General features: G+C 44.9%; 1 protein-coding gene across 1 annotated transcript in view; it reads right to left on the bottom strand.

Moving 5' to 3' along the window:
• Window positions 1-8214, bottom strand: part of LOC128135748 (E3 ubiquitin-protein ligase RBBP6-like) — a 29170-nt gene extending 20956 nt beyond the window's left edge. Inside the window, exons 1-2 of the mRNA XM_052774811.1 lie at window positions 8049-8214; window positions 1551-1650 (exon numbers count right to left, since the gene is read on the bottom strand). Coding sequence (XP_052630771.1) covers window positions 1551-1650; window positions 8049-8214 — 266 coding nt within the window. The remainder of the gene's footprint in view (window positions 1-1550; window positions 1651-8048) is intronic.
• Between the last annotated feature and the right edge of the window lie 6258 nt (window positions 8215-14472).

Below are 14472 nucleotides of genomic sequence, written 5' to 3' on the forward strand. Positions count from 1 at the left end.
GTAACGCATTTTTGAAGGCCTCTCCACCATTATAGCATACATTCCTCGTTCCCAAACATTAACCACTCTACCAAGTTGTTTCTGCAATGTTTCCAGCTGACAGAATAGAAAGCTCATCTGCCTGGTTCATTTTCAACGCTACAACAGCAGTGCCATTCTTTCCTTATCCCCACTTACAGGTCTTTGTTTGATCTTTGATGCTAGCAGCATCTCTCCTCTCATTTCAGGGCAGTATTATGATACCAGGAGAGAGCGCCAGCCAACCAGAAACGGAGGATGCATTGACAGGGCGGCACTAAGCACACATATTTAAATTAACCCCCAAAACAAGGCCATGGTTATAAGCACAACACTGTGGCGTCCTGAATGCCTAGGTAGTGCCTGAAAGCACTGCAACAACTACTGAAGTAATATGCCCAAAGTTTACATGCAGAGTCACATCAATTCAGGGTTTTTTGCTCGCAAATGCTTCACAGGTACCAGGATGCTGCTGTACTGTTTTTTCGAGACACACAGTAACTCATCAGTCTACTGTATTGACTGAGAACCAACATGAGAAAGACATGGCAAAACCACAAGCTAATAATACCGACTAATTGTGGGGGAGAGGCGTCTCTTTAAGAAGGCTGGAAAACATGAATGTTCAAACAATGCTAATGTAGCTGAATACATACATGACAGCAATAATCCTGTAGTCAGCATTGCATTTGGATAGCTGTAAGTTTAACCAATACATCCGATTCTCTGTCCTCCATAAATCTTAGGAATATAGATTGAAAACCTGGAGCACTGATATCAACTTAGGGTAAAAACAGACTTAGATAACTAGTAACACTTGGTAACGTGCTGAACTGCTTACTGAGTTTCAAGTTTGGAAAGGGTTAACTATTCCTTTGTTGTACTCGCTCAAAAGGTGATACACTTTAGGATAGTGTTCTTTTTCTCTTGCCTGAAGTGGACATTGTCTTTAGGAAACTAATAGGAATCACTTATGAATGGAACTTCTGGTTTGCATGGTTTGCCAGCTGGCAACCCTTGGTCTTTCCTCTGTGCCTAGTATGCAAAACACCCAGATTTGGGGCGTAAGAATACCTGCCATATCCCACCCTGCCTCCCCAAATGCAAGAAATTGTCAGTGTTTGACTATCAGACTCTTCTGAGGTGGGAACAAATTATAAGTTTACACAACAATGCCTATCTGTCTTTACTATAAAAGCAATAAAATCAAACACATAAAAGAAGGAATCTCTCCACGTAGAGGAAATGGGATCTACAACTTGGCTCTCAGAAGAATCAACCCCAAGAACAAACCCAATGGAATCATCTTAAAAGCTACCATTGTTGCAGTTTGAACCCCATCTCCCAGCAGGCCAAAACATGTAAGTCTACTTGGGGACAGATACATTAAAATCTAGCCCATGACAACAAAAATTAACAGCAGCTTTAACAAGAAAGATACAATCTGAATGTCTCTTGTAAACTAATATCAATTTAAAAAGTTAATCCGCTGAAACCCCTAACCAAGAATACAATGCTTTATGGATACTTACATAACACAGGTTTTGCTGGTGACTTTAACTCCTCCAGCGGGGATTCTTCTAACAATTACCGATGAGTTCTTAGGAATCAGGGCATTACCATCTGTGTATTCTGAAAACAACATCAATACAGAAAAAGAATTTGCCAGTTTACGAGAACGTATATCAATACATAATTACACAACATTTCCGAGAATCCCTTTATGGATAGAAAAGCAAAATTTGATATGTAACGTTGCGCTTTGATCGTCCCAACACACTGAAAGTACATTTCAAGAAATTGTCAGGTTTGATAATCAAACACAAGCAGCACAATCTTTTTCATGTTTTTAAAATGGCTGGAATGCCAACAGCAAAATGGTCTCAAAGGTCACTGAAGCGGAGTCTGCTAATGCATGAGGTTCTTTCCTGATCTAGCTTAAGCTGCTTTTGCTTCTGTTAGGCTACAAAACCAATAGAGCTTTGGAGAAAAACCAACCACAGCAAAGTCTCACCTGCATAAACCAGATTCTGAAGTCTGACTAGCTTGTCCTGCAACAAAAGAGGCCCTCAGCTAAAGCATGACAACTCTGCACCATTGCTTTCATAGCTGTTAACTGTATCAGTTCCCCTGTGCTGCTAGTGGTCAAGACTGACAGAACACAGAAGAGAGCCTGCCATCTCTGTCTATTCCTTGGAGCTTAACCCATCAACAACACCGCTTTACATGGAAATGGAAACAAAACCGGCAATGCTAGTGTTTGGATCACAGAAATTTGGGGGGGGGTTGAGCTTGCTTTCACAAGTAGGGCAGAATTGGCTCCAACTAAAGTGCTATCTCCCCTCTGAAGCTTATCATCTAGTTTGAATTAACCCAAGGGACGTGAATTGGATGTCAATAGTTGTGGATGCCCCGTCCCTGAGCTTTTGAGCAACCTGGTCTAGTGGAAGGTGTCCCTGCCCATGGCAGGGGGGTTGGAACTAGATGATCTTTCAGGTCCCTTCCAACCCAAACCACTCCATGATTCTAGGATTCTATGAATTCTTGCGATTCATTTTGCAGAGCAGAGAGACTCAAACAAAATTCCTTATGAAGACAGCCGTGAAAAGCCTTTTGAAAAGAGTGTGTGCCTGAAGCTACCCATGCTTTGCCTTGGCTTACACCATGTTAGTCTTTGAAGAGGAGGAAAGCCTTCTGACCTTCTACATAAGGCCCAAACAAACAAAAAAAACAAACTACCTGAGACACTTTGACTGAGTAAGCTTAAAATGCAAAGATCTCTCCATGAGAATGGTTTTTATATTGTCCTTACGCAAGCTGGATATGACTAAATATTTTAAATCACTATCAGCAGCCATTCCCTGTAATCTGCCTACAGTTTTAAACATTAAAAGCTCTTACCTTTGCAGACCGAATCAGAACAATGGTCTGAAAAGCAAAGATGCTGTATATCTAGTCAAGCTCTGTCAGGGTGGTTTTGCTCAGTGATCACACACAAAACAGGAATATTTCACAATTTATGCTTCATTTTTCAGTATATTATTCCTACAGGCAGGAACCTCTCTTACCCCAAAACTCACCTACCAGAAGACATTATTTCAACAATGAAATGAAAATTTTACTTCTCTTTCCAAATGACAGAATGCTTCTTCAGAAAACTGAGAAATCATTTAGCTGAAACTAATTCCTGATCTTCCCCCCTAGGGAACCGAACAGCAAGCTTCCTCTGGACTTCCAAGTAGGTTCAAATTGTAGGAGAAAGGACTACTAATGATGAAAACAAAAGCTTTTACAGAAGTCATATACCCTGAAAGCAACCCCTAGAGCTCTTCTCAAAAACGAAACTCTAACCCTTCCACAGCCACCTGTCAAGAAAGGCCTGCACTGGGACTTTTTGATGGAGAAGGAGCTGAAGCAGTACTGAGGCCCAGGCAGGCAACTGGGACATCATGGCAGCTGCAGATCTAGAAGCCCAAACCAGCTGTTTCGACCTGCTGAATGGAGTCATACAGAGCGTTCTTTCTGGTCCAGATCACAAACTGCTGGACTGACATTTCAGAGACAGAGGACAAGCAACAGTGGCTCCACAAAAAGGCAGGAGTTTGCTACGCCTGTGCTGAACTTGAGGATTGTTCTAGTTCTGCAGCAGATTTACAAGTGGCAGCACCTTGCCTAGGAAGAGACTGTATATATGAGGACAGCAACCAATGCATTTATTCACAAATGATGCAAGCCTGCAGAGGTCAATTCGAACATGCCCAACAGCTGTGTGATGCAAAAAGAGGAATAAGTCCTCTTCTAGTACTTGGTGACAATTCATTGACCTTTAGAAGAGAAGCATTGACATCTGCCTTCTGAATAGACTATCCTTGCATGCATTTCTCTCTCTCTCTCTCTCTCTCTCTCTCTCTCTCGATATATGCTTGTTTTCAATATGCTCGTTAAGTGCACCGTGAAGAGAGCTCCAGCCATCTAGTAACAGACTGATATAAAAATGAATTCACCTTAAAAGTCCATCAGTATACGTTTAAATGCATCAGCTGAACAGTGACAATAGCTCGGTGAAGGAAAGGCTTTCTTTGTATAGGACACTTATCACGGCACCTATTTGTATTTGGTACTTGAAGTATCCCACCAGCTTGGTCACCATGTCAGAGAATTTGTGGAAGAGTGTTTACATACAGCAGAGTCCATTGCTGAGTTAGTTCTGTGAAGGGGCCTGATATTAACTGGTTTTAATACATTTATTTTTCCTTCACCTCAATTAACTGAATTAATTTTGGTGATGAAATTTTATTAGAGGTGAAGCCAAACAATGTCGACTAAAAAGTCAACTTTTTTCTTTTTTTAAGTAGGGAAGGACTAAATCTGGCACACTATTCCTGAAGTCCCTCTCAATTTGAATTTAACAGACACCAGCTTAGTCTAACAGCTCTCAGACTGAACTGGTGTCTCCCAGCAGGAACCTATTCCCCATGGGCAGCAGCATCCCCTAGCAGAGACTCAGTAACTACCAGGACCTGCAAAGCAGTGTCACACTGCCTCACCTCATGACTCCACATCTGCAAAGTGAGCAGTCATGTCATGCTCAACAAGGCTACTTTTCACACTTGTCCAAGCAGCACTCCAATAGAAATGTTCAGCAAAGCTGGAGGTTACAACATTGTTGATTCCTATTTCCTGATAGCACGACACTTGTTTTACTGGCAGTGATGGCCAGTAAGGGGCTACTGGGCTTTTGTCAATCTGACCTGTGATTAAAAGTAAGGATCCCATTAACTCAGAAAGCTTGCAAAAGCAAAGGAAGATTTGGATGTTATCTTAAAGTCAAGAGCAGAAGAGACCTAACAGTCTAAAAGACAAGAAATTTAGTATGCTTGAAAGACCCAAGGGAAAGAAGTATTTCATGGAGGCAGACAAGTTAAACAAGAGCTACTTTGACTGCTGCCTCATACGGACTCAGAAAGCTTAAATCAGCTATTGCATTAGTGTCCACAACCTTCTTCCTGCAAAAAAGTACAAGCAGCTCAGGTTATGCTCTGCTTCGCATTGAATGCACCATTTAAAAATCCCATTTTTAAATTCACCTATAATTCTGAAAATCTGCTAGCTTTAATAATTTCTCTCATATGTATGCTATCAACAGGTTACTGAAAAAAGCTCCTACTTTATTTTACGGCCTGCTTTAATCCACCATTTGGAGTCTGACAGCAGTGCAAAAGCACCTCTCCGAGCACTATGTAGAGAAGTATTTTCACCCAGATAAAGTACAGAAGCTCTTCAGAACAGAAGTCATTGGAAAGCAAGCCTATATGTGAAATGACAAAGAAAAGCCTTTACTAGCCTTAGATGCCTTGCCAACCAGCTATTATGCTACTGGGGAAAGGATTTGCAGGGTAAGAGCTGACAATGACTACTAACATGCCAGACTGTCTCTACCAGAAAAGAGGGTAACTCCCAAGAACACTTTTTCCCCCTAGCACTTAAAAATACGCTTTCTCACAATGTGAGTTTTTAGCTCTCTTCTAATCAACACCACTTGCACGCTTTGCGACAAACAAACAAATCATCTGTGTAGCTGCACTGAAAGCACTGCCTTGAAACATCCTGATGAACAGACTGGACTACTATTTCTGGATTTTCAGCTTCCACCCAAGCAGGTATCCCTGATCTCACCTACAACTGGTATATCATCATTTCCTCAATGAGCTAGCTCAGTAGGTCAACCAGTTCATGGAGCTTTCATTTGCATTATTGTCATACAGTACTGTGCTCCAAAAGAGCACCTGTATTGCTTTGAAAGGATGAGTCAATAAAATCTGACATACTTTCAATCATTAATCTGATTATACAGACCGCCTGATGCCTTCATGTCTTATTGGCACTGCTCGCTGCTTCAGCATGGGACTGGGAAAGCGAAAGCAATGCTGGAGGCAACGTGGTAATGTCCCAAACGGAGCCTGCCCTAAGCACCTGGCCAAGGGACATTAACCCAGCTGACAGCACACCCCCGAGAGGTCCCAAACCTGCTGCTGATGGAGTCCAAGCAGCTGACTGCCAGACAGGCAGTGCATGAGCTCCACTGTAACATCTTGTTTTTTGAATGGGTACATGACTTACCCTCAGCTCAGCCTGGGAAACAGGGGACTCCATACCCTTTCTGAAAGCTCTACACAATAATGCTGCACAGCAGCCCAAGAACTAATTGCACTCGGAGGTGTAATCAAAGCAATCCCCCATACTAGCACTGCAACACAAAATGCCACGGTGAAGGACAAGGTTTAAAAGTTGCTTAAAAGTCTTCTCTAAAATGCTACGTTTGCACAGTGTTGAAGACATTCCAGTAGACAGATAGACAGACTGACATCAGCTGTGAGGCCAAATGATTTCATTCACAGTTAGCACGTGGGTTTTTTTGAAGACATCACATTGTGGCATTACTAAAACTGTCAAGTGCATGCTGCAACACTGAACTCAAGCAAGTTCTGCGTTCAAGAGACAGTCTTCTAAGAGCACTATTCTTCCTTAAAACTATTCATCTAAGACCAGTTCTGAGACCCATTTTTGCTTTTATATTTTCTTGCATTTTGCCTGATAAGCAGAATCGCACGTTCTCCAAGTGTTTTGAGTCAGAATGGTACAGGGCAGGAAAGAGTATTCAAGAGACCCGAGTTCTGGAGTTTGCAGTTCTTCCACAATACTGTGAGAACATCCTATTACAAAAGACAGGTCAAGAAATCCAGATCAAATTCAAAGGAGGCAAGTTTAAATGCATCATTCTGGCCTAGAGGCTTTTGGAAGGCAATTCTGCCTTTATAGAACATGCCTCCATAGTAAGCTTGGAAGAGGACACCCACACTCCTTCCCTACTTTTAAAATAGGTCCCAACCATCCATTTTGCCTTCCCACCATCTTAAACAGAGTCCTTCCCATCATTTTTTTCCACTGATATTTAAAATCCTGTTTCCTTTTAGCTGATATTAACATTGCTTCTCCTACTAGATTTCCATTCTGAAAAGTAACAGTTACTGAACTGTAAAGGCTTAGAGTGCTTGGAAAAATCTGAGCAAGTAGGCCATCTTCACTCAAGGTTCACTTTGTTCTTTCCAAGATCATTTCAACATTTAGGCAGGACTCCAGCACAGGCAAAGTTATAAAAACTCAGTCCTTTATGTCCACATGGAAGAATTCCAAACATCCCTTTTAGGCAGAATACCCTGGTCTACATTTTTCCTTTATCTTCTGAAGGTGAGCTTAAGCATCTACATCTGATTAATAAAAAGTGAAATTCACGGTTATGCATATAAACCAAAAACTTGGCATACATACATATTACACCGAAATGTACTCTCTAGCTTTGCTCTGAAAACCACTGGGGGATTTTTGCCTTTTCCCATGGAAAACACCCTTATGGAAGATTCAAGAAGCATCTGTATCACTGATATACCCATGCAGTGGCATAAAACAAGTTGAAGACAAAACTAAGTCACCAAGACCACTTTTTTTTCTTCAAACTAGCCATCTGTTCTGTTTCCATCACTTTCAGCTTTGTCTGCCAGATCTCTCTGAAGATTTCTTTGAGGTTTGTTATTAAAGGATCTCCTCCCGCATTTCCTTATCATTTTACCTAGAAGAATTTCCAGGAAACCAAAACTTTTGTAAGCACTATACGTCGCCCATCAACCACGTGTTCTTCTGTGCCTAGCTCCGCGTCTAAAGCACAGATCTGAAGGTAGTTGTCAGAACAGCAAGTGCAAAAGAACAGCTCTGTGAGGTCCCCAACACAAGTCACAGCTACCGATCGTGGCCGAATCACATTATCGCTTCCCACCCCGCTTCATCCCTGGCGACGCTTGCCCTCCCGGTCCTCCCGCATGCTGGCGGGATGGCCCCCAGCCTGACTCATGCTACGTGGGGATGAGCCACAGAGGGCAGAGCATGGCTCCCGCAGGCCATGGCCGTCGCGGGGTCGTCTGCGACGCCGCCAGCCGGGCAGTCCCCGAGGCCCCGTGCCTGTTGCCCCCACGCACCTTCTTTGGTCTGGGCGTTGGTGATCTGCAGGTCGCAGCTGGCCGCCGTCAGCTTCTCGTGGCCCATGATCTGGAGCTTGAGGTCATGCAGAGAGATGTAGAGGCCGTCGAAGGTGACCGTATCATAGTTCAGCCTGGAGAAGAACTTGTAGTGGACACGCGACATGGTCGCGGCCAGGCGATGCCTGTTCCGCGACAGCGTCTACCGTGGCAGATGGAGGCGATGCTCGCCCGGCTCCTCCTCGCAGCCCAGGCGGGCAGGCGGACGATGGGGAGAGGCCCTGTGAGAGACTGAAAGAGTTAATGTCTCAAACATGGCGGTGGGGCAAGTTCTATGTAATGACGAACTCTGCATAGCAAGGAACCACAGGTGAAAAGAAGGCAATCAGCACAGATCAGCACAGACTTCAGCAACAGGATGGGGAGGCCATGCCGGGGGGGTGTGCAGCTCTGTGTTCTGATACGCTGATCTGATATGCTGAGCAGGGCAGCTCACCATGCATGGCCAAAGATCAAACAATGGTCGTGTCTGCAGAGAAGGAGGAGTTACTCCCCAAATAACCTCCAAGCCCAGCGATCCATTTCCCGAAGGTTCTGAAAGCACAAACCACGCATGACCCTTAACTAGCCTAATGAGTTGGAGTGCTCGCCTGAAGGAGGGGCAAGGATGATAAAAGGACACAAACTGAAGCCCCACGCACGCACGCCCACCAGAACTGGACCCCTAGGCTGACTGGACCAACGCTGGACCCAGGACCAGTGACATCTTTCTCTTTTCCTTTTACTCCCTCTGTCTTGCTCTCTCTTTCCCTCTCCTTTCCCATAATCCTTACACCTCATCCCTTTAAGACATAAAACCGCTGACCAAGTCTGGGACTAGGAGTGGATTGAGCCGCCCCTAGGCTCTCCTCTGAGAGGGAGTCTAGAAAGCAAGGGGGTCTGCTCTGAACCTTGAGACTCAACAGGAGGGACCTCCTTCTGCCCTGAATTGATGCATATGGTTACCACGGGTTACACGGTTTACTGAGGTAGTTTCATGCCAACTCCTGTTGCGAGAAACGCCGTCACCTACTGTTGTTACACCTTACAAGTTCAGTTTGCTTCCGCCACGAATAAAATGCTTAACTGATCCTTTGGTGTCGTTTCACCTTAATGTAGCCTGAGGGAATTCTGAACTCAACACGACTCCCTGGTCTGTCTGGCCTGTGTCGTGACAGACCCCCGCGGCCCCGGCTCGGCCTCCAGCTCCCTCTCTCGCACGCAGCGCTCCCAGTCCTGGCCGCTCGCTGTGGTAACTCGGGCACCCCTGCCTCAGCGTTCCGCCGAGGGGCTCACCAGCCACCAACCGCAGAGGCTGCCGCCAGCGTGTCAGTGTGCACCTGCAACGGAACACCGCACCCGCCCCTCTGTGCCTTCCATGACCCAGTGCGTTACGACAAAGAGCCCGTGTCCTGTCACCCCCCGGGTCTGTCACTGACCCGTGTCCCTCCTGTCACCCCGCAGGCTGTCACCACCCCGTGTCCCCTCCTGTCAGCAGCCAGCCAGGGCAAGACAGCCTGGGGGGGTTTGCCGTGGGGCACTCGGCTGCCCGCGCCGCAGTGACAGTGAAGGGGGGGGACATCTCGGGCTGTTGGAGTGTATCTTGTGCGTTTATGGACAGTTCAGTCAAAGAAGCCAGTGGCCATCTAGGCTGAGTTCCATAAACCAATGTACTTCCCAACTGTGGCACATCCACAGCTGCTTGAACTCTGCAGAGGAGGACTAAAGAGTAAGGAATGAGCCATCGGCGTTAGGAGGTGCCCCAGGACAATGTTTCTTGCTCTCTCAGTCATCGCAGCTGCTGCTGCAACAGCCCCAGCACAGGACATCATGCCTTGAATTACGAGGTCTAGTTCTGCTGAGTCACATTCTACAGCTTGCAGCCGTTTCTGGGCTAACTGGCGATTCCTTTCTGTCCATGTACATATAATACAAAAGGCTTGTTGTAGTCTGGCAGGGTGTCCTGGTTTCAGCTGGGAGAGAGTTAACTGTCTTCCTAGTAGCTGGTACAGTGCTATGTCTTGAGTTCAGTATGACAAGAATGTTGATAACACTGATGTTTTCAGTTGTTGCTCAGCAGTGTTTAGACTAAAGTCAAGGATTTTTCAGCTTCTCATGCCCAGCCAGCGAGAAGGCTGGAGGGGCACAAGAAGTTGGCACAGGACACAGCCAGGGCACCTGACCCAAACTGGCCAACGGTGTATTCCATACCATGGGACGTCCCATCTAGTATAGGAACGGGGAAGTGGGGGGGGAATCACCGCTCGGGGGGACTGTCTGGGTGTCGGTCGGCGGGTGGTGAGCAATTGCACTGCGCATCATTTGTACATTCCAATCCTTTCATTATTACTGTTGTCATTTTATTAGTGTTATCATTATCATTATTAGTTTCTTCTCTTCTGTTCCATTAAACTGTTCTTATCTCAACCCACGGGTTTTGCTTCTTTTCCCGATTTTCTCCCCCATCCCACTGGGTGGGGGGGAGTGAGTGAGCGGCTGCGTGGTGCTGAGTTGCCGGCTGGGGTTAAACCACGACACAGGGCTAATGAGGGAGCTTCCATGACTGCTTGCTTTGGATCTTTAAATGCCTTCTGGGTTTCCAGAGTCAGGAAACCCTTTTGATTTCAGTGCTGTCCTCTATATCCAAGGGATAGTTATTTTTGCTATTTCTGTCTGTTTGTTTTTCCTGTTACTAGTGATTTGGAAGCCTAGCTTTTAATATGGTAGCCTTGCTTATAAGCCTGTGGTGGAATACAAATTATACCTATTCATTCCATAATTTGGCCATAGCCACAGTCCACAGTACGGCAGCGGAGGCAAACGAGCCCAACTGTTGGATATGCACGAAAAGCCCATCCTCTACCAGAAATCAGCTCTCCTGGGTATCTGTCCCATTGAATTCTCAGCGGTACGAGGACAGGCATCTACGTTATGAATTTTCACCACAGAAAGTGAGCATACGGCCCTTCCGCCAGGAAGGGTTTGTCACTAGCCTCAAAGGAGACCTCTGGGTATGCCTGGAGAGCAAACCTATTGACAAGCTTACTGACTCTGTAGCAGCCGGGAACTGGAAACGCCAATAGAGCCTTGAAATGAATACAATGGACAGAGATGGACAATTCACATCTTAGGACCATACAGATGAAAGGGGGAGTCTTATGCCTGCAACATTCCATAGATCAGTTCCTAGCTCTAAAGGCAACTGGTCTTCCTCCACAGATTCTTCCAAAACCTTACTATATACCACATCCACTGAACATGGAGGGGAGTTTCTCCAGAAGCCCGTACATAAAACCTATTCTAATAAGCCACCCCACTGTAGCGTTTTCTCCTGGATGGAGTTTCTCAGGCCCTGCAGACTCTTGAGACAATATGGATATTTGCAGATAGATTAACCTGGTATTCTGCAGGAAGCTGTAATCAAACCAAAGATAATGATACAATTTTGGTTGCCGCCACAGGCCTGTAGGATCCTGATTGCTCCGAGTCATCTACTCTGGGTCCAAACCTTACCGGTTTACCTGAACATCCAAATCCAGCACATGCAAACCCTTTTGCAGGAAATAACTTACATGATTCAGACTTATTTGAAGATTATACTACCCATTGACACAACTACCAGGGTGATACTGGAGAGGTGGAGAAAGGGCAGTTGAGGATTTACCCTCAACCCGAGCTGAAAAGTGTATTCTAAGTGCATTAATACCATCCACACAGGTTAGAACCTGTATCTCTTCTGCCTCTGTAGCTCCTAGCTACTGCTATCTATGGGAAGAAGTGTTACAGCCCACTGACAGAATGTGGCACAAAGTTCCACCTGTCTGTAACAGCTTTTATCCCAGGGTTAGGCGTTGCAGAACTAGAAAGAGCTGTTGCAAATGTGTCGAGACAATTAGAAAAAGCCATTCATGAAAGCACAGAGTATTACAGCCCTACAAAAAGAAATCAAATTATTATCACAAATGTAAAGGGAACTAGGCCTTAAGCCTCATTGTTTCTAAGACTATTCATATCAGGCATATAACTAATGATTAGAGATTGTTTTAGATGTGATTACTAGAATGCAGGTGCTTATAAAACAATATGCATAAGCTGCTCATTTGTCCCTTGTGTAGCCCTCACCATAGCTGGCTTAAAACCCAGTCAAGCTGAATCAACAGAAAAAGAATCATACATCTTAGATCTAAGACATAAGAATAGATAAGAGTAAGTGATTAACTTTAGAGTAAGATGAATTAATAGAACAACCGGAGTGATTCTCAGAAATTCAAAGGTGATCTTTGGTGTGTAAGAAGGTAAGTGACTGTGGTGACTGGAGACCTTCTGCCTATGACCACTAACTTCAGAAGAACCGAGACGAGACAATAAGAATCGGTCGAGACAGGAAAATGTATTGGACTTTTGAAACCACTGGAGAATAGAGAACTGAGAGTTCGTGCAAGAACACCAAGAACTTCTTCTGACAAAACATCAGTTGCATATTGCTTTGTAAAATCGTATATATAGAAGGCGTTTTTGAGTTATCTTTCGCCATTCACTGCGGTGGTGGCCCAACTCTGAGTTGTTAATAAAGCAAACCTAGAGAAACCCACGTTTGAAAATCCTTTAACACAAATGGTAATACAGAATCGATCACCCCTAGACCACCTTTTAGAAGTACAGGACAGACTACGTGCATTATTGTGACAGATGCACTTGAACCCCCCTTAACCAAACCAGCAGCAATTTGGTACAGGCTCCAAAGGAGGTAAAGCCTGAGCCGTAGCCGGGCCAAGAACTCCTCTAGGAAACCCACAAAGGAGCAGAGCGGCACAGCGAGAGTTGTGGGTACAAGGACTCTTATGCATACCTCTCCCATTGTATGCAATTTGACTATGAGCCAACCACTTTACCCCATAAATCTGACAGCCTCAGTGAGCCTTCTTTGAGCTCTCCCTGCTAGGCAGCATGGCTGCACGGCAGTAATCTCCAGCAACGAGATCTTTTAACAACAACAGGTCGTTGGATGAGCCCAATTTGAGTTCTCCCTGGGCGGCAACTGGACTGCTCCACCAGGCAACTCTCCCCTTGAGCAGGGACGACTCTCAATGTTAAGAGATATTAGTCGTTGACCTTAAATAAGTAAGTTTCAAGTAGAACGAATCACTTTTGAATTATAATGGTGTGTGATTTAGTACGCTGTTTACTTAGATTTACTTAGCATGAGTAACTGGATTTGCTGAAGCCTTAGGCCACAAGCTGTAAACTTGCACTGAGATTTACTGAACATGTACCTACTTAGTAAAAATAGGAGCCTCCCGAGCCAGCGTAAATCAGATGATAAGGAGCCTTCAAGGCTACAACCCTCAACAGCACCTGCAGCTCGGCAAGACAAGGGCCTGCCCGGAGAAAGTGAAGGAATCCAGTGAGGTGTCAGAAGATCTCAGGCCACAACCACGACTGGACCAACGGGTGTGTGAAAGGTGCGTGAAGATCACATGAAGAGGGGGGTGAATAGTCTGTAAGAGTATAATTGCCCAGGGATTTCTTTGTTTGGGTTTCTGTCTGGGGGCACCGAGCTCGAGCTGATCCTGCTGCTTACCACTCTTTTAAATTATGTACTTTTATAAGACTCGAGGCCTGAGGGCCTGTTTCAGGAAACCAAGGGCTCAAAGTTCAGAGCGAACTAACACCAGATGCCCGAATGGATCGCTAAGTGATTAACAGCATGCTAAACTTTGAAATCTTAACTAAGTGATATAAGGATTGATTGTGCACACACAGTCTTTTAGCCATAAACTGATGACCAAGTCTGGGACTAAGTCTGGATCCAGCTGCACCTAGACTCCCCACTGAGATGGAGTTTTGAAAGCAAGGGGGTCCATTCTGAACCTTGTGACTCAACAGGAGGGTCTCCCTTTGTGATACCTTTCCACACTTCCCATCTCTCTGTAAATCATTCTAAATCGATTCTAACACGATCTGCCTTTGTATGATTCTCCCATGTATTAACAGAGTGAACCTTGCCATCGAACTCTGTTAAGTCGCACTTTTACAAATTTTTTAAGTGATCTAAAACACTCATCCGTGACAATTACTGAATAACAGCTGATGGGTTTTTTATGTAAATCAAGACCAGAAAAATGAAACTGATAGAAACGAGAAAAAGACTCATTTAAAAATACTAGATGAAGTAAGGCAGGAATCGCCCCTAAATCTATTTGGGTGCTTAACCTCTTGGCTCCCAGACTTAGGTAGAGGACTGTGAACTAAAAGGATTTGGGTTGTTGTAGTCACTATCTTGTTTTGCTTTGCAATTACATACGTGTGCTTACAGTGTTGTATGACCTTATGCACTCGACACGACTAAAATAGTGAATAGTGTGACCCTGAGGGTCAAAAGAAA

This window comes from Harpia harpyja, chromosome 24 (assembly GCF_026419915.1).
Source record: "Harpia harpyja isolate bHarHar1 chromosome 24, bHarHar1 primary haplotype, whole genome shotgun sequence".
Classification (NCBI taxonomy): domain Eukaryota; kingdom Metazoa; phylum Chordata; class Aves; order Accipitriformes; family Accipitridae; genus Harpia; species Harpia harpyja.